Consider the following 22,214-nt stretch of genomic DNA (forward strand, 5'->3'; position numbering starts at 1 on the left):
TGAGTTTTCGTGTGCATTTTAAAAAGATAGCATTGAATAAAGCTACTACTGCATATCTTACATTGGAACAGTTTCTCTCCAGTTTGAGTCCTCATATGAATTGTTAGAGTATGGCAAAAAGCAAACTGACTACTTCATATCTTACACTAAAATAGCTTCTCTCCAGTATGAGTCTTCATGTGAGCTGTTAGACCATAATGTTGAGCAAAGCTACTACTGCATATCTTGCACTGGAATGACTTTTCTCCAGTATGAGTCTTCATATGACCAATTAGAGTACTGCATTGAGCAAACCGACTAATGCATATCTTACACTAAAATGGTTTCTCTCCAGTGTGAGTCCTCATGTGACTTGTTAGATTATGACGATGAGCAAACTGATTACTGCAAATCTCACACTGAAATGGCTTCTCTCCAGTATGAGTCTTCATATGACTTGTTAGATTATTGCGACGAGCAAATTGACGACTGCATATCTTGCACTGGTATGGTTTTTCTCCAGTATGAGTCTTCATATGACTTGTTAGTTCATGGCGATGAGCAAACCGACTACTGCATACTTCACACTGAAATGGCTTCTCTCCAGTATGAGTCTTCATATGACTTGTTAGAATATTGCGACGAGCAAATTGACGACTGCATATCTTGCACTGGTATGGTTTTTCTCCAGTATGAGTCTTCATATGACTTGTTAGATTATGGCGACGAGCAAATCGACTGCTGCATATCTTGCACTGGAATGACTTTTCTCCAGTATGAGTCTTCATATGACCAATTAGAGTACTGCATTGAGCAAACCGACTAATGCATATCTTACACTGACATGGTTTCTCTCCAGTGTGAGTCCTCATGTGACTTGTTAGATTTTGACGATGAGCGAACTGACTACTGCAAATCTTACACTGAAATGGCTTCTCTCCAGTATGAGTCTTCATGTGACTTGTTAGACTACTGTGACTAACAAATTGACGACTGCATATTTTGCACTGGTATGGTTTTTCTCCAGTATGAGTCCGTATATGACTTGTTAGTTCATAGCGACGAGCAAACCGACTACTGCATACTTCACACTGAAATGGCTTCTCTCCAGTATGAGTCTTTATGTGATCTGTTAGATTATGGCGATGAGCAAATCGACTGCTGCATATCTTGCACTGGTATGGTTTTTCTCCAGTGTGAGTCCTCATATGACTTGTTAGTTCATGGCGATGAGCAAACCGACTACTGCATACTTCACACTGAAATGGCTTCTCTCCAGTATGAGTCTTCATATGACTTGTTAGATTCTGGCGACGAGCAAATTGACTGCTGCATATCTTGCACTGGAATGACTTTTCTCCAGTATGAGTCTTCATATGACCAATTAGAGTACTGCATTGAGCAAACTGACTAATGCATATCTTACACTGAAATGGTTTCTCTCCAGTGTGAGTCCTCATGTGACTTGTTAGATTTTGACGATGAGCGAACTGACTACTGCAAATCTTACACTGAAATGGCTTCTCTCCAGTATGAGTCTTCATGTGACTTGTTAGACTATTGTGACTAGCAAATTGACGACTGCATATCTTGCACTGGTATGGTTTTTCTCCAGTATGAGTCCTTATATGAATTGTTAGTTCATAGCGACGAGCAAACCGACTACTGCATACTTCACACTGAAATGGCTTCTCTCCAGTATGAGTCTTTATGTGATCTGTTAGATTATGGCGATGAGCAAATCGACTGCTGCATATCTTGCACTGGTATGGTTTTTCTCCAGTGTGAGTCCTCATATGAAGTGTTAGAGACTGGTTTTGGGCAAATCGACTACAGCATATCATACATTGAAATGGCTTCTCTCCAGTGTGTGTTCTCATGTGAGTTGTTAGAGTACTGCGGCGAGCAAAGCTAGCACTGCATAGCTCACACTGAGGAGGTTTTCTAGGGGTGAGACCATTTACTTTTGTCTTTACAGTGGTAGTGGATAATCTTCCAAATATATCATTTTGATCTTTTTGAAAAGATTTGTGTCCACATTTTTTACCTATAATATAAGTTCATAGTTTCTGTCCCACAAGCTTAGTAGTATGGTACACACTCAAGAAATTTTATATCATAAAAAAGCCATTTAATCCCTGTAAGGAACATAAGAAGACTCTTTACGAGTTTTCATTGCAAATATGCGTAATACCGTATGTAACAAGTCAGACACACTGTATAACGTCAAGGACCAACCATCAGATGTAAAGCATCTACGATGAAAGGATTTTTCAGATGACTAGATTTAAATATGTTCCTATTTATGTGTGCATCTTACCTCATGTTGCAACAATCACATCCTTGATATGGACAAATAACAATAACAACTTCTAGATGTAGTATAATTTGATTTAGAAAAATGTTAGGTGGCACTCGAGTATCTATCCTTTTTGAATAAGTTGATATACCGTAAAACCTCCAATTGACTGTCATGGCGCTCTATTTTTCAACCTTTCCTTTACTGTGGTGGTCGATTGGAAGTGACATTTAAATGGAGGCTGGCGTTTTTTTTTCAAACGGCTCATCAGAATTGTGGGAAGATAAATTTAGCCCTTTTACGGGGAAGCGATTTTCGCCTATATTTTGCCCTATCTTTACGATGGTGTGATATTAAACCTTTTGGATGCAATAAATCTGCTAAATTACCTCCAACTTCTTAAAGATCTCTTAATAAATATGCATTGAGAAACGGAGAAATATTTCTAACAGTTGATATCTATTGCTGACAATTAACCTGCGGTGATATTATAGCGTGCGTCCTGTTTGACAATTTATTGCAGATTTCAATTTTTATTTCATTCTAAATTTGAAGACATACTTTTATTCTAGATCTTTATTCGTCAATGTTTCATAAAAACTCATTGCACTCATTGATATGTTTGCTAAAGTTTGCAGCCAAAACTAGCTTTTCATGTGCAATAGAAGATGAGTTATGAGAGTCGATCAATTGTAAAATCAGACTACTGCAATGATGCTATCAAATAATATGCTATAAATTTGCAAATTTAAAAGTTATATAATGATAATCTATCGACTGCTACAAATATATATTGATGAACAAGAGACATAAACAAACCATACTTATATTACAAGCAGAAACAAAATTAACACTTTTCAAACTAAAATATTGGCATCATTTGCTCGCATCGCTGCGTTCTGATTGTTGCTTCTGATAGGACAAACATTTTATGATTGTCAACTACCTTCCACAATGTCTTCTGAGCTCAACTATTCTCCTGCAATGCTGAACTAGTCGATATTTGCGTCCAAACAAGTCCTCAACTATTTTTATGCAGAGCTGAACTAACTGATATTAGCGTCGGATTAAGTTTTTTGGCAGAGCAAAACTTTTACGCGTTGCATTTAGCACAAATGCAACGCGTAAGAGTTTCGCTAAACGTAACAATTGGCCTAAAACCAGTCGTTAAGCTATCATCATAAATGTAAACCTGTTTTGTTGTATGCAGGTACTTCAAAGTATCAAGACAGCGCTTACAAGGACAAGGAACTACTAATAGCCTGAGACAGTTATTAATCATTTCTATAGTGTTGCTTTTAAAGTTTTAACAAAAAAGTGAAAAGCTTTCGATTTGGACAACTAGAAAACTTACTGTTATTGACGTAAACGATATATTATTAACACGATTTTGTGAACACCTTTCTACTGTTCACTCGATATTATGGATTCATAGAGATCAATTATTGATTGTCAAAATGGCGGTCAAATAGAGGTGGCGTTGAAATAAAATATTATGCTCTATTTTCCAACCTCCTCTCATAGTGGCGGTTAAATAGAGGTGACGTTAAAATAGAGATGGCGCTCAATTAGAGGTTTTACGGTAATCAGCAGTTTCATCAGAAATGTACGTACTTGGAATCAGCTGGTACGTATTGTTAATAAAGCAAACCTGGAAGGTTTGGACTCGATGAAGTTTAATATAAAGACTAGAAAAAGCTTCTAAAGCGAGTTTTAACGTATGAAAGAATGAAGCTCATAAAGTGTTTTGTCCAAATTTAGTCTGAATGCAGTAAAAGCTAACTTGAAGGAAAAATGCCATCATGTGACAAACGTACAGAGAAACAATTTTATATTTTTATCAAAACAATAGTCAACTCTCAGTTTGAGTCATGATCTGGTCATCTATACCCTGGTCATCTATACCCTGGTCATGTGTTTGTGAAGACCACGAGCTAAACGTGTCCAACACACGAACTCAGCTAATAACAATCCTTATAAGCCTGTCATTGTCTTTTTCACATGATTTCAAAAAGGCTACACTCTGCAAATGAACACAAAACAAAATGTGTTATTGCTTACCTTATCCATTAGCAAAAAATTTAAAAATGACTACGACCACCGGAAATGTTGTGTCGACAGTCTCAAGAATTTGTACCAAAATATGAGTGTTAAAACCAGCGGTGAGCATGTTGATATAGCAACCAGAACAAACAGGACTGGCTATATAAAACTGAAGTACTCTGACAAGTTGTACTAAAAACATCTATGAAGATGTATGTGACCAATGATATACAGCCCAAAAGGATAGCCGACGGCGCTCATATGGGCGGGGTTTAATGATGGAGCTCTATTAGGATTGTGCTAGCCTGGATTTCAAAGCAAACACAACTCTCGCGGGGCGGTCGCGTTGCCTTGTTAGGTTTTAGAAAACACGAATCGCTGTTATCGTTTCATTAGCTTATTCAGCCAGTAGACCCCGCGGGTCACAATAGCAAACATTGAATTTCTGCAATGTAGGGGTAATACCTAACCAAAATAATGTATCTATTCAAAATAAAACATTTCAAATTACCTACTTTTAGTAATTTTAAAATTAGTAAAGGTCGTAGTATATGCCTAAAGTTGAATATAATTACCCGAACAACGGCATTTCTTTTCTAGTTTTTGATTAATATTTTGCCACCCCTAATATAAAATGACAACGTCTTTCATCGGTTTCACATTGTTTTACCTTGCCAATAAGATGGGACAGCAGGCAAAGCTGTGCAGTGTAGTTTTCATACTCAAAATCTAAATGCAAAACCGAATTTGAGCTATTTTACGATTGTGACTATTAATATCACGAATGCTTGTGAATGGCAACTGACTGATCATAACGGTGACAATATTGGGATACTATATTTATTTGACAACAAAATGAATTCAACAGATAATTAAAATAACCACTATAGTTCATAATATTCGTAAATTTACAAGGTGCTTTATTCAGCATATTTGTTTGTTCGGGTGTCGTGTTCGGGTTAATCCCAACAGAGCTTCATCATTAAACCCCAGCCATATGAGCGCCGTCGGCTATCCTTTGGGGCTGTATATCATTGATGTGACTTAATAGAGAATGACACGATAGATTATAGTCGGATTTAGTATTCTAGTTTTACTAACAAACCAGTTTGTGAGACAATAGAGGGAGGTAATTATCATATCCATTCAACTAACAGCCATCACAGCTTATCAACAACAATTATCACTATTAATACATCTTTACCTAACCAGTTGAGTAGAGGTTTTCAGCACCACCATCGGATTCTGGTTCTATTCTCCTTTTTGCATCTTCAACAATAAATATAAGAGGTCATCTAGAGAACATAACCATGAGAATTGTCTCCAATATTTACTAAGTTGAGGTGAATTCCTTGAAAATATAATTGGCATAGAATTTGCGAAGTGTAACTGTAAAAACCTCAGTCTCAAATTTTGATGATTTTTTTAATATGCTGTTGCCCATGTTGATAAACGCTTACATCCCAAATTTTGATCTTTTAGGGTCATCAGTTCAGGTGCTATGAGGATTTGAACTTTGACCATTTGTCGCCCGAGTTTGAGGGCATAGCACATCTAGCTGAATTGAGACTCCTATAAATTCAAGAATATACAAGTTAAAGGTCTAGATATTTTGGGTCTACACACATTTTCCATATTTACAGAAACAAATAAGTTTTAATATAATTTAATAAATTTAAGAGTTTTGTAATACTTTTTTGGATGAATAATGTGGGAGATAACTTTGACCCAAAATGACCGAAAATGCTATTTTAGTAATTATTCTAAAACAATTATCACCCTTAACATATAATTTGATGTTCTTTCTGTTGAGATTTATGAATTCCTCTAGGCCTCAGATATCAAAACTAGTCTCATCTTCTCTGTAGATGCGTCGGTTCAGCGTCTACAAGCCATACAAAATGAACGTCTTTGCCGAATTCCTGCAAAAGTATAGGTCAAGTTCAACCTTTGGTTTAAAAAAGTCACACATTTTTCTCATGTTTTACATTAATTAACACACGGAGATTTCATTAAAACCATCAAAAGTTTGTGTTTCAGACCGTAAAATGCTTAAAATATAGTTCCAAATGCCCTCCCAACACCTTTGTAAATAGCCTTAATTTAATGAGATTATCTCCCCTTGTCAAGCTTTAACTTGGCTGGTTATTATCTTACCAAGTTCAAATTTGCTGTGTGTTTGTGGTTTGTGATTGTGATAGTAATGAGCCTTATAATATTTTCCTAACTTACTTTCCCCAATGTTATCCATTGTCGTAGCTTCAAATGCATATTTTTGCCCAAGTTGGTGGTTGATGGCGGCGCCACAGCTAATAGAACATGCTCTTGTGGTACCCAGCAGATGTCATCTCGTTTTGGCCGAGTGAAACTGTTTGTTGAGCCTTTGTGCATGAATCTCACATTAACATCATTGTTCCCTTGATCAAAACCAATTGCCATCCCCATATACCACTGACCATCATATATACAGGCCAGATATTGTCCGGGTTGAGGTGTTAAGGTATTGCTGGTAACATGTGAGTCATCAGTCTTCCCAACTTTGTATCCTTGCAGCATACATTTTTCATCAACCAGTGGTGAAAGTTTGCAAACTTCAATGGCTGTTCTACTGAATGGCTTGAACCAGTGCTGGTCCCGACAACCAAAGACCCGTTGTGTTGCTTTGAACCTTGGTTCCAAAACCATTGCTTGTTCTGCGACTGTCTGGTATATTCGCTGCTATTTTATGGTTTTATGTACCCATTTTTCAGTGGGTACATAAAACACCTCCACCCCAGCAATGTTTTCCCTAGCATACTTGTAGAGTTGCTCAGCACTGAGCAGTCTTTCTTTCCTATTCATGGGTCAACTGCCATGGTACAAATCCAACAGCTCCTTCACAACATCGCTTTCAATATCACAGATATTCAACGATCACCCTACACCCAGCACCAATCCCAGTACAATCCTGTTCCAACCCAGTTCAATTATGGTTCAGCCCAATCACATGTAACTCAAACCCAATCATCCCAATTCAATCATGGCCCAGCCCATACATATGTAACTCAAATCCAATCACCCCTATTCAATCCTTGCCCAGCACAAATAACCCAAATCCAATAACCCCCATTCAATCTTGGCCCAGCCCCATCACATGCAACTCAAACCAAATCACTCCCATTCAATCACGACCCAGCCCAATCACCTGCAACTCAAACCCAATCACCTCCATTCAATCACGACCCAGCCCAATCACCTGCAGCTCAAACCCAAACACCCCCATTCAATCCTGGCCCAACACAAACAACCCAAATCCAATCACCCCCATTCAATCATGGCCCAGCCCCATCACCCCAAAATCAAGAAATCCCTCGGTTCAATATTAGTCAAACTCAGTCACGTGCCCCTAAATCACTTTATTGTGTTCCTGAGACTCCCTAAAGATATCTGAATATGTGTATATTCGTCTTAATGGATATTAAAATAAACATGAACATGTTCCTTGAACACATGATAACTATTATACTACATGTACTATATAAGCCAAATATATCATAATCCTAAAGCTGTGGCACCATTTGTTCCTGCCAAGAGACAGCTCCTATAGTGTTAAAATAATGACAGTATGCATCACGGACTCGGCTTGCTGCTGCAGTCGGCCTTAGAGCAATAGGGGCAAGTCCTGGCAGCTGTTCCCCATAATCTTGAGCCTCATCATTTTGAGTCTGAGGTGGTGCACCTCGTGGTGGTGTTCTTGATTTCCTCAGGAGGTCGTGCAAAATGCAGCAAGCCAAAACTAAAGTTTTTGTCTTTTCTGGCTCCAGATCAATCCTGCGCAGTAAAATTCGACAAGTATTTGCAAGAATACCAAAAGAATTTTTGATCAATCTTCTCAATCTTGAGAGTCTGTAGTTGAATATCTGTAATAGATATATTTAATTATATAATAAATATATAATTATATTACAAATAGATATATTGTGATTATATATCATTGGACTATTCATATACACACCCTTCGCCCATAATTCAAAGTGCGTTTTGGATAAGGTCGCATAAGATTGGTTTGTAGCTGGAAGGCCTCATCCGCCAAGATGGCATGTGGTAGTGCCTGATTGGAATTGGGGACATCGATCAGCGGGAAAGTTTAGGGTATTGCCTTCAATTCCCAGCTGCAAGGTGGATCTCCCAAATAGACCACCATCTGAAGCTCTACCTTGTGCTCCAACATCAACATGAGTGAATCTGAAAGCATAAATTTAACCACTTTAAATATTGCTTACCATACTCTTGAAGTATTAAACTATCAAACTGCAAAGTTTGGTTCTGGTGAGTTCAAGCTGGATGGGTGGTCCAACCATGATGGTCATGCTTGAAAAAGTATCAAAAGATTGCACACACACACAGTAGTTAGTTTCATTGTTACACTCACGAATAATTGGCATCACACATAGCCATGAGTATTATTGACTCCTGCGTTTTATAATTGTGATATCCAGAACCTGCGTGCCAAGGCTTCGCCATAATGATATGCTTCCCATCAAGAGCGCCTGCAACAAAAGGACACAGTGTGTATGTGTGTATGTGTGCACATGGCTTGAATAATTTGGAATTTTCACAGAACCCACCCAGTGCATTAGGAAAGTTCCAATCGTCCTCTAGTTGCCTGGAAATCTCAATCCATTCTTGCTCTGTGGTAGGTGTCCTGAGATAATCAGCACACAAAGATGTGTAAATGGCGTGGCATGTTTCTGGTACGATTGCAGACAGGGAGGTGACAGATATACACCAATAATAATGGAATTGTGTCATACTTGTCCCAGTCGCTAAATACCTCAGTGTCACCATCAGTCTTTGTTCAGCACTTATGCCGACTCGGAGTCCAGTGTTCTCCTTGGCTATAAGGGGTTCTACCTTTTTCAATATCAGATCGAATTGCTTGCGTGTCATTCGGAAATAATTTCTAAATGTTCCAACACGATTTGATGGAAGTCCACTGTCATCATCATCGTTATCGTCATAATCATGTATCAGTAGTGGCACAGTGGCATAATAAGAACCACTCCTTTGCCTTGAGCTTGTCATAGGACATGTCCATGTACGATTTTTCCGCCTATCTGAATGGTTCTGCATAAAACACATGAGAAGATTGAGACCACTAAAGGACGGAGTAATATCATCATTAAACATACTCACGCTCTGACCAACAATTTTGGTACCAGCCATCACCGAAAACTGACCTCAGTGAAGCTATTGAAAATCATTAGCAGTTATATTATAGTAGTGAGTGTAATAATAATATTATTTAAATAAATAGTAGTACATTAGACTGGTACGTATGTTGATAGCAGTCGTGACACGCAAACGTACACTAAAAAGCTACTTGCGCACACACACAAAACAATAACTAATAACTAGTACTACTACTACCAACAAACAACAACAAAATAAATATATCAAACAAACCTGTTCCTCCTCCATCATATAGACTGTCAGAGCTGCCGCAGTCGATCCTGCCATCAACAAAATTTCATCGTCATCGGAAGACTCCATACGGCATACAGTAGTTGCTTCTAGCGGTAGTAGTAGGAGCAGCAGTAGTAGTCTAGTACTACTATATAGTTTTCCACATCAAGCGCGTTGATTTTTATGTGTACTCGTCTTGGCGTGGTCGGGTGAAGGTCAGAACGGCGAAGCGCTGTGATTCGCTGTTGGTACCGACAAAAATAGTTTGATCATTGCAGTGTAAAGGGGGAGTCGGTGTCGGTACCCATGCGTGAAATGTCTGAGGTACCTGTCTGAATCGGGGTACTGGCAGCTAATTGGAGTCGGTGTCGGCCAGTGCAAACACACCATGAGGCACAAATCTGATCCTTTGTTTTTAGATTCGTCCATAAGGTGGTTTATAGACTGATATGAAGACTTTAAAACCTTTTAATGACCAATGAAAATTCTTTTGAGGAGCACCATACGATGTAATAGCAGCCATTATTACGGCGTATTTAAAAGCGTATTGTAACTCAAAAGCTTTTCGGTTTTGTTCTCAAAACTTAAAAAGCAATGCCATCGAAATAAGTAACAACTGTGTTCATGCAATATGTTTTGCTAAAAATAATTTTTTGTTTAACTCGATCTGATACTTCGACTTATGTGAAAAACCATTTAGAAAAAGTGCTGAGCTCGACAGCATTAATGTCGCTCTGCCAGAAAGAGGATGCTAAGTATAGGCGACATAATTAGCACTGCTTCGCAAGTAAAATGGCTCAATTTATTTTACCAAAACTCCGACCAACTAGTCAGAAAATAAAATGTCACCCTCTAATAGAACACCATTATAAGGAAAGGGTTGAAAAATACAGCGCCTTCCAGCCCTGATTGAAAATAGGATTGAAACCTTTATTTGAGCCAATGCACTCAAATAAAGGTTTCAGGGCATCTAAGAGTAAACAAGCGATTCACCTCTGATCAAGATAACTGAGCCAATTGATGAATATTTTACACCCTTTGTCATTAGGCAAAAGTTGAAAAAAATTAAACCTTTTCCCGGGACTAATCCGAAAGATACATGATGATAAAAAAGCTCTTAATGTGTCACATGGTCACTAGTGTCCTACTAAAGGAGTGTTTGAAGTCCTGTTGGAAACAAAATCTCGACCTGCTATTAAATCGGCTTGATTTATAATATATTTACCTTTATCACAGTGTGTGCTGAATGAACAACTCTCTGGTTCTAGAATAATTTCGATGTCTGCAATATAAACACCATAGATATGTAAATACAGCTAGCTGAGCTGCCCGAGGTTGCCCGGGTATTAAAAATAAGCTTATAAACAACGAGATGTAATGAGAGTTGCTTGCCACATGCTATTAGCCTGGTACATTGCCAATGGAAAATTTGAGTACGCTTATTAATGCGAGCTACCAGTTTCTTGTGACGTTATGCTATGACCCTGCGTAGAACGCAAAGCCGTTGGGTATTTGCTCCCATATAGCAACATATATTAGCTAGCGGAAAAAATTAATCTCTGTGGCCTTAATGGTATGATGCCGGACTTGCAAACAGGAGGGTCCGCGATCAAATCTTCTTGGGTGTGGATTCTTTATTTCAAGATTTTAATAGCACTAGCCAGAACGACAGACAGACGACATACGTTGAGAACTGTATATATAGATAATTTGATTTGAACAAAATATCTGAAACAAATTTTTTATAGAAAGCACTTGTGACTATAAACTTAGTGTTTATTTTGCAATCGAAGGTCACAGTTTATTAAAAACTACTCAAAGTTTCTTAGCTCTCATAGATCTGCACTTAGCACAGTATATCGTCAAAATTGTCAAGTTAAAAATTTCTTCATTGGGCTTATACTTGAGTTTGTGACTAAGTACAATCAAGAGTCAATTGCCTTCCAATGTTTTGGACTTCACTTCCCCAACTTTTAACTGTCGGGACATAGTCTGTGGTCTGTGTCACACGTGACTCTGTCTGTCCAAAGATTAACAGATTCGAGCAATATGTGCTCTCGGGCAGATGCGGCAAGCAATGCATGCACTTGAGTGAGTGTTGTACTATAAGTATTGTTTGGTACTATTACTGCTATTATTATTTTGGCACACAAACTCATTTTGAGAGTTTCTTTTTGTCCTCTCCCCCTCCCGCAAGCAAATTTTCACTTTGAGTTAAGAGACAATTTTGAGCTATGAGATGGCTCCTGATGTGGCAGCTAAGTGGCCGAGTATGAAAGTTGGGCCACTTTCGTAAACAGCATCGCTCAGTTTTTCTCATCAGATCGGTATGACAAAGTTTTTAAAAAGGCTAGAAGTGAAGGTAAAAACAGCAAGGCAAAAACAGCCAAGTCGGAGGAGAAAAATAAAAAAAACTGAAAATGAATGAAAAATTAAATTTTGTGTCACGTAAGATTTGAACTTATTTCTTAATCTGTCTATAGTAAGCTAAGTTAATTTCAGTTTAATAAGTCAATTTCAGACCTAAATTTAAAGCTTATGTTATGTTAGGTGGTGTCACAAAAGTGTAAAGTGTAGTGTACTGAACATGTTGAAACACGTAACATCTCTGTCACTATGCGGTTAGCTTTTACTGTCTGTCCTAAAGGTAAAAAGACTATAGTGTACTGTACATAATGTCACTTCTTTGTAGATCATAACCGCTAGACAAATATTTATTACTTTGTGAGCGTGAATGGCAAATTGGACCAATTAAAACACAATTTGTCATGTAATATCCTGTTTTTAGGAAGTTTTTTAAAGGGTAAATATGGATTTATTTGCATTTAGTTATTGTATATAGAAAAAAAACTGATATGAGATAAGAAAGAATTGAAATTCAAGCTCAGTTCCGGAAGGCATTATGCTCATATGTTTGTTTGTTTTATTTCATCGAAAGATATGAAAACAGAAAAAAACAACGGCAAAAGAAATGATGAGGCCCAAACTGCACAGTAGCATTGCAAGTCAAGGCGCTGGGCCACAAGTTAATAGCTAGAAACTCAGAGCCCTGGCGATTATTTTAAAAATGTTTGAAAGTCCGCTACGTTTACTAACTTTGCCTAAATGCTAGTTATCAAGTCGAGGTAGTAATAATTCTCTCTTGCGTTAAAAATAAAACTAATTATTCGTGGAATTTAAGAATTTGCGGAATCGACTGTACGTGAATTATTAAATTTATCAATTAATTTTGTCCTAAGTATTTTGTAAACATATAATGCTCATTCATCAGTCATTATGTTTCATAGATTCTGAGCTATTGCAGGTTCGCAGAAATTGGCACTCAGGCCACAAAAGCATTTGGGTGGAAATGCAAAAATGGCACCCAAAGGATTAACAGAAATGCTGAGACCGCGACAGCATTTCACTCTTGCTGTGGGAGAGTGCAAAACATAGGTGACATAAATGTTGCTATATTCGTCAAAGGCTCAATATTATACTCATAGACCTGTTAACTATATTATACAATACTAACATAGTAATATAGTACCCTACAGGACGAATTAATTCGCGAAGTTAAATTTCGCGAAAATTGCCATTTCATGCGAATTTGCGGATTAATTTATTCGCTGCTGAACACTGTCACTCTCTATGAAGAGTTAACTCTATTGCGGCTAGCAATAGAGTTAACCCTATATTTAAAACGCAATATCTATTTTTTCCATCTTACGACTTCGTTATTTGTTTTAGTGGGAGAAAGAGAGTTTTCATCATACACGGAAGCACAATGACTGCAAGGGTGGTAGATGACATTCTTAGAAGATCACCAATCATTCAGGGAGGTCTTGAAATTAAGGTAGAAGTGACCGCAGCTGCTAACGAGAAGAATATATCTGTTTTAAAAAAGTAACAAAAACGCCTTAACGAGCACAAATTTTTAGCAAACCGGCAGAACTTTGCAATAGTAAGCCACGGGGAGAGTTGTGATGATAACTTCCTTACCAGCTATGTAATAGCGAGATAATCGCCTTCATCATTTACCCAACACAGTGACAGTGATATAGAGCTGCTATTACCAAAATAACTAGTCAGATAGCACCATTATACGCTAGTATTCACTTATCAAAAGTATTAGTTTATTTTTATTGCTAGACAACCGCCATATGGAATAAACTGTTTATATTAACACTATTTATCGTTTGATGAATATTATTTGTATTTGAAATAACTTATTTGTACACTCAATTTGTAATAAATTATAATATGTCTATACATAAAATGAAATATACAATACAATCACGTTTGCTGTAGCGATATCAAGGAGTTGTTGTTGATGAAAGGGTCTTGGCTGACTGGCTGCTTGTCTACCAATATTCCTGTTTGATGAATATTACTACTTGTCTCTAGTTTTCGTAATCGGAATAGGTTATATTTAATTAATCTGCAGTAAACACAATAAACAAAAAATATCAATAAGTGTAAAGAAAGTACAAAAACAATAGCTGAAGTATTTAATGAAAGCGATGAGTTTTTAAACAAAAGAATTAACTAACGCAGTTAATTATGGCAAAACGTATCTGCACTACAAATCAAATACATACCATAATGTCCAGATCAGAATCATTATCGTACTCAACTACGATATTAGAGATTGATGGGGTTGGTTTCAATGTCAAAACCTGTAGGAAAGATTTTTGTGAGGACGAAGCCATGCCGAATAACTTGTGAAAACCTTGAATAATTTTGTAAAGATGTTCGATGCAATGGCAATAAAAATCGAAGCCCTGGCGATGATTTTAAAAAAGTTTTCGAACTCGGCTATGTTTAGTACTTCTGCCCAGCGGCTATTTTTGCGATGATGCCATTCTGCATATTTTGTGACAACCATGAATAATTTTGTAAAGAAATGTGATTCATTGGCAATGGGGTTAGCTCAAAACCCCAGCTATGATTTTCAAAAGGTTTAGGAACTCAACTACGTTTAGTATATATGCCTAGCGGCTAGTTTTTAATTTTGAGGCAGTAGTTATTCTCCCTAGTGATTAAAGATAGAAATAATTATTCGCGGAATTTAATAATTCGCGGAATCGACTGTACTCGAATTATTAAATTCATCGAATAATTTCATCCTGTAAGGTATTTTGTAAATATATAATGCTCATTCATCGGTCATTATGTTTCATCAATTCTGAGACATTGCAGGTTAGCAGAAATTGGCACTCGGGCCACAAAAGCATTTGCGTGGAAATGCAAAAATGGCGCCTAGAGAATTAAAAGAATTGCTGAGCCTGCGACAGCAATTTCACTCTTGCTGTGAGAGAGTGCAAAATATAGATGACATAAATGTTGCTATATTCGTCAAAGGGTCAATATTATACTCATAGACCTATTAACTAAATTATACTATTCTAAAATAGTAATATAGTATACTATATTATATTATATTAATGACAAGTATAGTTATTTGATCTATGATTATACTGCAACCTATTGCGGGTATAACCATTCTGTACTCACTCATGTATACTGTACATGCATACTGTACATGCATACTGTACGCATATTATGCCCTAGAGGTATGTATGAGACAATTATGTCTGTTTAATGTACAATACTCAATTATCAATGTACAGACATGGCTAGCCTGTATTAGCTTGAACAAAAAAGGTCAAAGGTCGTCTGTATATCATCACCTTCACTAAAATAAACCAGTTTAACCATTCAATTCATAAGCACCTGACATCAGAGCTTATCAACGGCAGTTATTACTATTATATGATAAATCTTTAACTTACCAGTTGGGTAGAGGTTATCAGCACCACCATTGGATTCTGGTTCTGTTTTCATTTCTGCAACTTCTACAATAAATATGAAAGTTCGTCTAAAGAGAATGATGAGCAGCTTTTTGTATATATAATAAGTTGTCATGGATTTCATGAAAAAAATCTATCCAACATAATTACCTTCATTACTATCTGTGTTGAATGATGAATCGTCAGGTTCCACCTTAACTTCAATATCTACAATATAAATATACAGTCAAACATGGATAACATGGATAACTATTTATTAGTAGATACATGTACATATACAAACTATAATATAAATCAAAAGCAAAAATGACTTGTTTCAAATTTAATGCTTCTAATGTAAAGCTTAAAACGTTTTTATCAAAAAGTATAGAGATTTTTCTATCACTTGAGATTGGTTTGTTGTTTGAGGTGATGTTATTGCCAGGACGTTTTTAGATTGACATTGGCAAAACTTGATCGTTTGATCGGATGAACATGCTCAAAAGAAAAGACATCTTTTTATTTTGAGCGTTTGACCCACAATCAATTTTGTCGATTTTTCTTGAAGTTTATGCAAAGATTACCTCACTTTACCTTGCTTCCGAAGGGCGATTGCTAAGCGGTAGTTTGGTATAAATCAAATTTCACCAAACCTTTAGAAAAGTCGTTGACAAAAATATTTTGCCGATGGTGGTAATAGCGACGCTTATGAATTACGAAAAGTTGAGGTTTACCTCTATGGCTTGGAATAAAGTGATTTTCTAAAGCGATAACAACCGTTTCAGCAGCCGTTGGGAAAAAAACAGTTCGAGTTAACAGTGTCAAGTTCGAGTTATCTATAGCAATTTATCATTACGTGGGAACGAACCAAAGAAACCGTTCGAGTTAACCATATGTTCGAGCTATCCGTGGACGAGTTATCCATGTTTGACTGTATTTATAATTTACTACCTACGAACATTGATTTAGTGGAGCTACAAAAAAGGACAAGCTTAAACAGTACTTTAAACTGGCTGGTTAAAGTAATACATAAGAATAGTATGTGGTTACAATACACTATGACTTGAGAGGTCAAGGTTATAGCAGACATGAGAATATAACACATGTTTGTAGGGAACATACAGTAGCTACAGTAGACATGACTATACTAAAGGAAATAACAATAGCAGACAGGCTTATATAGGACCTGGTTAAAGAGGAAATAGAGGAAATGACAACAGTAAACATGGCTATGGGGAACATCGACAAACAGGAAATGGGGTACATAAAAAATGGCTATAACAGCGCAACTAGGCATGAGACGAGTAAAAAAGATAAGAAAAGAGAGGAAAACATTAAAGAAGACTGCTATAGCCCTCACAAAATTCACAATACAAAAAGCTTCAGGGGTGATAAATGTTATCTTACAGTTAGGTAACACTAACTAACCGGTGGGATAGAGACTGCCTCTAAAACTATTTGTCTCTGGGTCGGATTTTACTGGTGAAGCTTTCATGGCAGTACAGTGGGGATCTGATCTGACGGACCAATGTCTCAATGTAGAGATCAATCTATCTAAAAAAGCAATCGCATAAAACTAGATCAGGTAAAACCCAGGTTCCCGCAACGCAGAGATCGAGGGGACTAGCTTTTCATGAATGAAATCAATTTCAATTGTTTTTGGCCAGATACTAGGAAAATCGAAGTAAAAATGTATAACTGCACAATAAGTCTGAATAAATAGATTGACACGAGGATAGTTGATGGTGATTGGTTAGACTAACATGATGTTTCAGTGTTTCACACCTTTATTATGACAGCTAACAGGCTTTCTAGAAGTGCTGGAACTACGATATGATATAAATAATATGCTGACTTTCCCCATTATGATAAGCAGTGAGTGATGGCATTAAAAACCTTTTCCGACTTTAATAAGATAGTGATAATTGTGGCGCAATAGGGATAAGCGATGTTCACAGTATCACAGTGTTTTCATAACTTCCACATTTTATTCTATCATAAAATGTACAATATAATAAATATTAACATAAAGATTAAATTGAAATAAATATCTTATTATTCCTTGAAGTGGCTATGGAAATAAGTCTGGAAATATCTTTCAGTTTTTATCTCTGTTGTTTTCTGTATAGAGATAAAATATGAGTACTAAGATGTTCTCCAAGTAAAATGAAACAGTTTTTGTTACAGTTTAAATATAATTCACAAGCATTTTAATTTACAAGCACCAGTTTTACTGTTGGTTACACATGCAATACAGCGTCGCACTGATGTTTAAAATTTGCTGTGATAGTAACAGGCTCACTTGTAAAAATTACTATAATTACCTCACTATCCCACCCAAACAAATGTTCAGTAAAATGGCAAAACATATATTTAAAGGTAATATATATTATAACATGTTTTTTACAATAATAATTGGTCTTGAAAAACCCGTGCTGCAAAAAAAATCACTTGTTCAGCATGACCCTCTTATTCAACAATGATTATCGTAAAACTATTCCAGTCTCCATTTTCAAAAATGAAAAAAGAATTACAGTGGACCCCGCCATACAACATTAATTCGATCCGGTGTTGGCATCGTTAGGCAAAAATGCTGTATAGAAGCTTATAAAAATTCATAGTAATTATCTAATGCAAACACCTCCTGGTGAAAACCACCAAAATTATATATACGTGGTGTACATGTTAAAAGTTAATAACAAAATGGTATATTAACCTTAGTAACTAGAGTTATCTACAATAACTTTGGTGTATTTAGTGGTTATTATTTGCAATAAAATGTAACAAGACTAATGTACAGTACGTACCGTATAGAGCTTTTACTCTCGAGGCAGATGTATAAGCTCAACTTTTAATTTCACTAAATGAATTTAGCTTATTAAACACATACTTGAATCTACGTTTTAGTATGTATTTTAAACTAAACTTTAATTTTGTCATTGTCCTAATCTTTATTATCTCCTTCTGGTTTTGTTTTCACTTTAATCAACTTATATGGAATAATGCTGAACTGAGGAAAAGCAGGCATCATATCTCTTTCAGGCGTTATGAGAGGGATTTCAATGAATCATCCTTATGAATATCATCATCTTCATTATTGCGACGTATTCAACACACTGGCAATCAAATTTCAATTTCGAGACCGATCTTTATTGATATCGTACGGCGAAAAAAATGACATGTGAAGGGAATGGAAAAACATTGCGTTCTACACAGTAAGATGAAAAACCATAAAACAAAGATGTTGTGACCTGAGGGTGCAGTATACATACTTCATTGACAAAATAGAATGTACAGGACGGTGCGGAAAGGATTATTGGCAGCCGCTCTCTATTGGTTTCAATAACATGAACTGACTTTAACCTTTTTTAAATATAGTAATGACGATGAGAGTATGTGTGAGCAATGACAATCATCACAGTCGACACTCTAGCGTATTACTACATTTCCATAGAGTGATTTGAGATGTTAGCTAATACCAAGATTGACAGTAAATTTCCATTTAAAATAAAGTTATATATATATATATATATATATATATATTATACTATATACTTATGGGTTTGTGTTACATTCTCTCACACTAATAAGTACATTAACTCTCTTTTGAGATACTCTTGTGACTTGTCATTTTTTGGTAAATAATGATATAGCCAAGCAAACAACAAACTAATTAATTTCATTTTAAAAGATAAATGTATGACATTGTTCATAAATAATAATATTTTTATATGAAACTTGATAGAAATTTTATAAAATAATATCTAACAAATGTAATTTCATATTTATTTTGAATATATATATATTATCCTACATTATATTGATTGTCTGTTCAATTTTAATTTACCATTTACATTTATTATCTAAATTATAAACATTATTATATCATATTTAAATATTGTATACTAATATTACTAATAGTTACATCATCATTAATTAATATAAATAGTATCATACTACATTATTATATCATCTGCTAGGCTCAGATTACAACTGTTACTAGTAATTATTTATTGGTCACATTCTATAAAATCTTCATTATTAGAGCCTCAAATATGATTAATCAAGATGTTAAGAAGTCACAAAAAGAGTAACTTAATTTTAGTTTTCAGTGAAATTGATAAGATGAATTTTAAATATCATTCAATAAATGTAGATAAATTTACTGACCTGTTTATTGATGAAATTTTATTTGCATTGAATATATTTCAATAAAATATGTGTTGTTAATTTTTATACCTCAATTGAACAATAAGTTGTTTACTCAAATTGGTTAAGAAAAAAAATACTATAATAGCTATGTAGGCTACTTGGTAAAATACGCCATTGGCGCAACCAAAAGATCCCAATTCAAATAGGCCTTTAAAAGCCATACCACCTAAATTGAAAGAAAGTAAACGTTACCAAATGCTAAGAAAAAATCGAATGGAACAAGCAGTGGTGTAAAAACTATCATGTCAATATGACTGAGGAGAAGAGGCGGACTAAGAGAAATCAATGATATACAGCCCCCTAATCAAACCTGTGGGGCTGTATATCATTGGAGAGATGAAGGATGAAGTATATGAAGCACCAAAGCAGTTTAGGCTACTAAATTCCTGTAAGTGAGTAAATATCTAAAGTATCCTGTCATGCTGTGCTACCAAACTCCTCAATGTATCATGACTATCATGTTGTCCTTCTGTCGCATGCATTTGCATCTTGACGAAATTTTACAAAACCTCAATATATCGTGGACCAATAGGCCAGTTTAAAACTATGCAACGTTCAATCTCGTTAAAATGATACATTAGACAAATAAAATTTGAAAAAGTTTAAAAAACTAAAATATTTACTTAATTCTACGCAGAATTATTGTAATAAAAATGTTTACCCATTTGTATTAATTAATGCACCGAGAGTGGTTAATTACGTAGATAAAATCTTTCAATAATGTATAAACCCTTATGAGCAAGGGAAAACAATTATACATACAATAAACAAAATATAATGTGAGCTTCCTGTCACGACAGCAATATTTAATGTTCTCTTACTTTTTATTATTGTCGAGCGTCAGATTCTCCAACATTTGCTTTCTGAGAAAATTTATGGTACCGAACTAGTCTAGCGTTTTACTGCGTCTTACAACTAGCAAATGTGAGTGTTTGGCTCGTTACGGCATTAAGGCGGAGCTTATTTTAATACAAAGAAAAATAGGAGAGGACAACTCGAAGTTGAACAAATTGGACAATCTATTTCTTATAGCATTTCCTACTAGAGGACATTTGGCTATGCACGATATACTACCTTAATGTATGCAAGCCAAGTATTGCTAGTAGAACGCCCAAGTTTTAGCTAGCACGTTAATACACTATGTGTATTATTAAGTGTGTGTATTATGAAGTACTATGTACTTCATAATACACACACGGTACACAGGTGAACTAAATGTTTGTTGTGAATGTATCAAACTACAACAAGAACATGCCTCATGTCTGCAGTACATGAAAAAATGAATAAGAACTCTTGTACTAAGTGAATGAGCTGGAAAATACTAGAAGGAAGACTGTGACAGCGGCCACAACAGTAAAGATTTAGCATGGAAATTGTGGCGAATGATGTTTGTTACCTGGAACCGCGATATCAAGGGGTTGGAGCTTGGATATATGAAAATATAATTAAAGGAAGATTAAGTTCCACCAAAATCACCATATTTTCATAGTTTTGCTAATATTCATTTTTTTGTGAGTAGTTATTATGAGGACATTAGATGTGTACATAGCGTAGAATCAAGTGTGCTATATCTTATGTATATCATTAAGTAGTTTATGTTAAATCAGGAACCATTTAGTAGTTGTTTTTGTATATGGTATAGTATTCTCACTGAAGTTGACCGATAAGAAATCAATCAGTGTACTGAAACAGTCGACCGATATATGTTTTTATAATTACCAATTACCGCAATGATGCTATCAAATAATATGCTATAAATTTGCAAATTTGTGAGTTTTATAATGATAACCTACAATATGCTACAAATATTTCTTTATGAACAAGTGACATTAACAAAACATACCTACATGTATAGTACATGCAGAAACATAATTAATGTTTATAAAACATAAATATTGGCATCATTTGCTCGGATAGCTGCATTTTGATTGATGCTTTCAATGGAATGAACATCTTACTATTGCCCAATAATTTCCACAATATCTTCTGACCTATATTGTGCTATATCTTATGTATATTATTAAAGGTTGATTTGCAACAAAATTCACATTACAGTTTTTCGGTATCAAAAGATTCACCATGTTTTACTCCGTTGTGTTGTAGGTGACAAATGTGTGGAAAAGTGATTACAAGCTCTTAAAAGCTCAAAAACGAAAAGCCGCCGTATACTGGAATCTTTTTATTTCTCTGACGTAGCCACGACAGTTTGGTTATTGTCTTGTCACGTGATGCTCTCACGTGAATTGAAAGGCCAATAAAAAGCTCAATATAAACTTATCGTAGCACCAGTTTAGACGAACACTTTGGGTTTTACCCGGTATCAAATATAGATGTTTGCTACTTGACAGTTTTATTCTGGCCTGGTCTAATCGTCAAGTCGTAAACTGATCATGTGACGCAATACTTCGCAAATAATTTTTGCAGCATTTTTTGATTATCACAGATGACCAACAGGCTCATCATGA

At 35.7% G+C, this 22,214-nt stretch overlaps 2 protein-coding genes across 2 annotated transcripts in view; both read right to left on the reverse strand.

Annotated features, from left to right (window-relative positions):
- LOC137401119 (uncharacterized) overlaps positions 1-22,214 on the reverse strand; it is a 197,192-nt gene that overhangs the window by 46,567 nt on the left and 128,411 nt on the right. The gene's annotated exons all lie outside the window — the stretch shown is intronic.
- Positions 171-20,646, reverse strand: LOC137401115 (zinc finger protein 26-like). Its single transcript, XM_068087482.1, has 7 exons — positions 20,571-20,646; positions 16,966-17,091; positions 15,709-15,765; positions 15,541-15,603; positions 10,992-11,048; positions 5,531-5,590; positions 171-2,026 (listed from the first exon to the last, which is right to left on the reverse strand). The coding sequence occupies exons 2-7, from the start codon at positions 17,030-17,032 to the stop codon at positions 315-317; spliced, it is 2,016 nt and encodes a 671-aa protein (XP_067943583.1). The 5' UTR covers positions 17,033-17,091; positions 20,571-20,646; the 3' UTR covers positions 171-314.

Source organism: Watersipora subatra, chromosome 7 (assembly GCF_963576615.1).
Source record: "Watersipora subatra chromosome 7, tzWatSuba1.1, whole genome shotgun sequence".
Lineage (NCBI taxonomy): Eukaryota > Metazoa > Bryozoa > Gymnolaemata > Cheilostomatida > Watersiporidae > Watersipora > Watersipora subatra.

Coding starts and splice junctions, on each gene's coding strand:
- LOC137401115 (XM_068087482.1), bottom strand. CDS start 17,032: ATGAAAGCTTCACCAGTAAAATCCGACCCAGAGACAAATAGTTTTAGA. Junction 15,766..16,965: donor AGGCAGTCTCTATCCCACCG/GTTAGTTAGTGT, acceptor TTTATATTGTAG/ATATTGAAGTTAAGGTGGAA. Junction 15,604..15,708: donor CAACACAGATAGTAATGAAG/GTAATTATGTTG, acceptor TATTTATTGTAG/AAGTTGCAGAAATGAAAACA.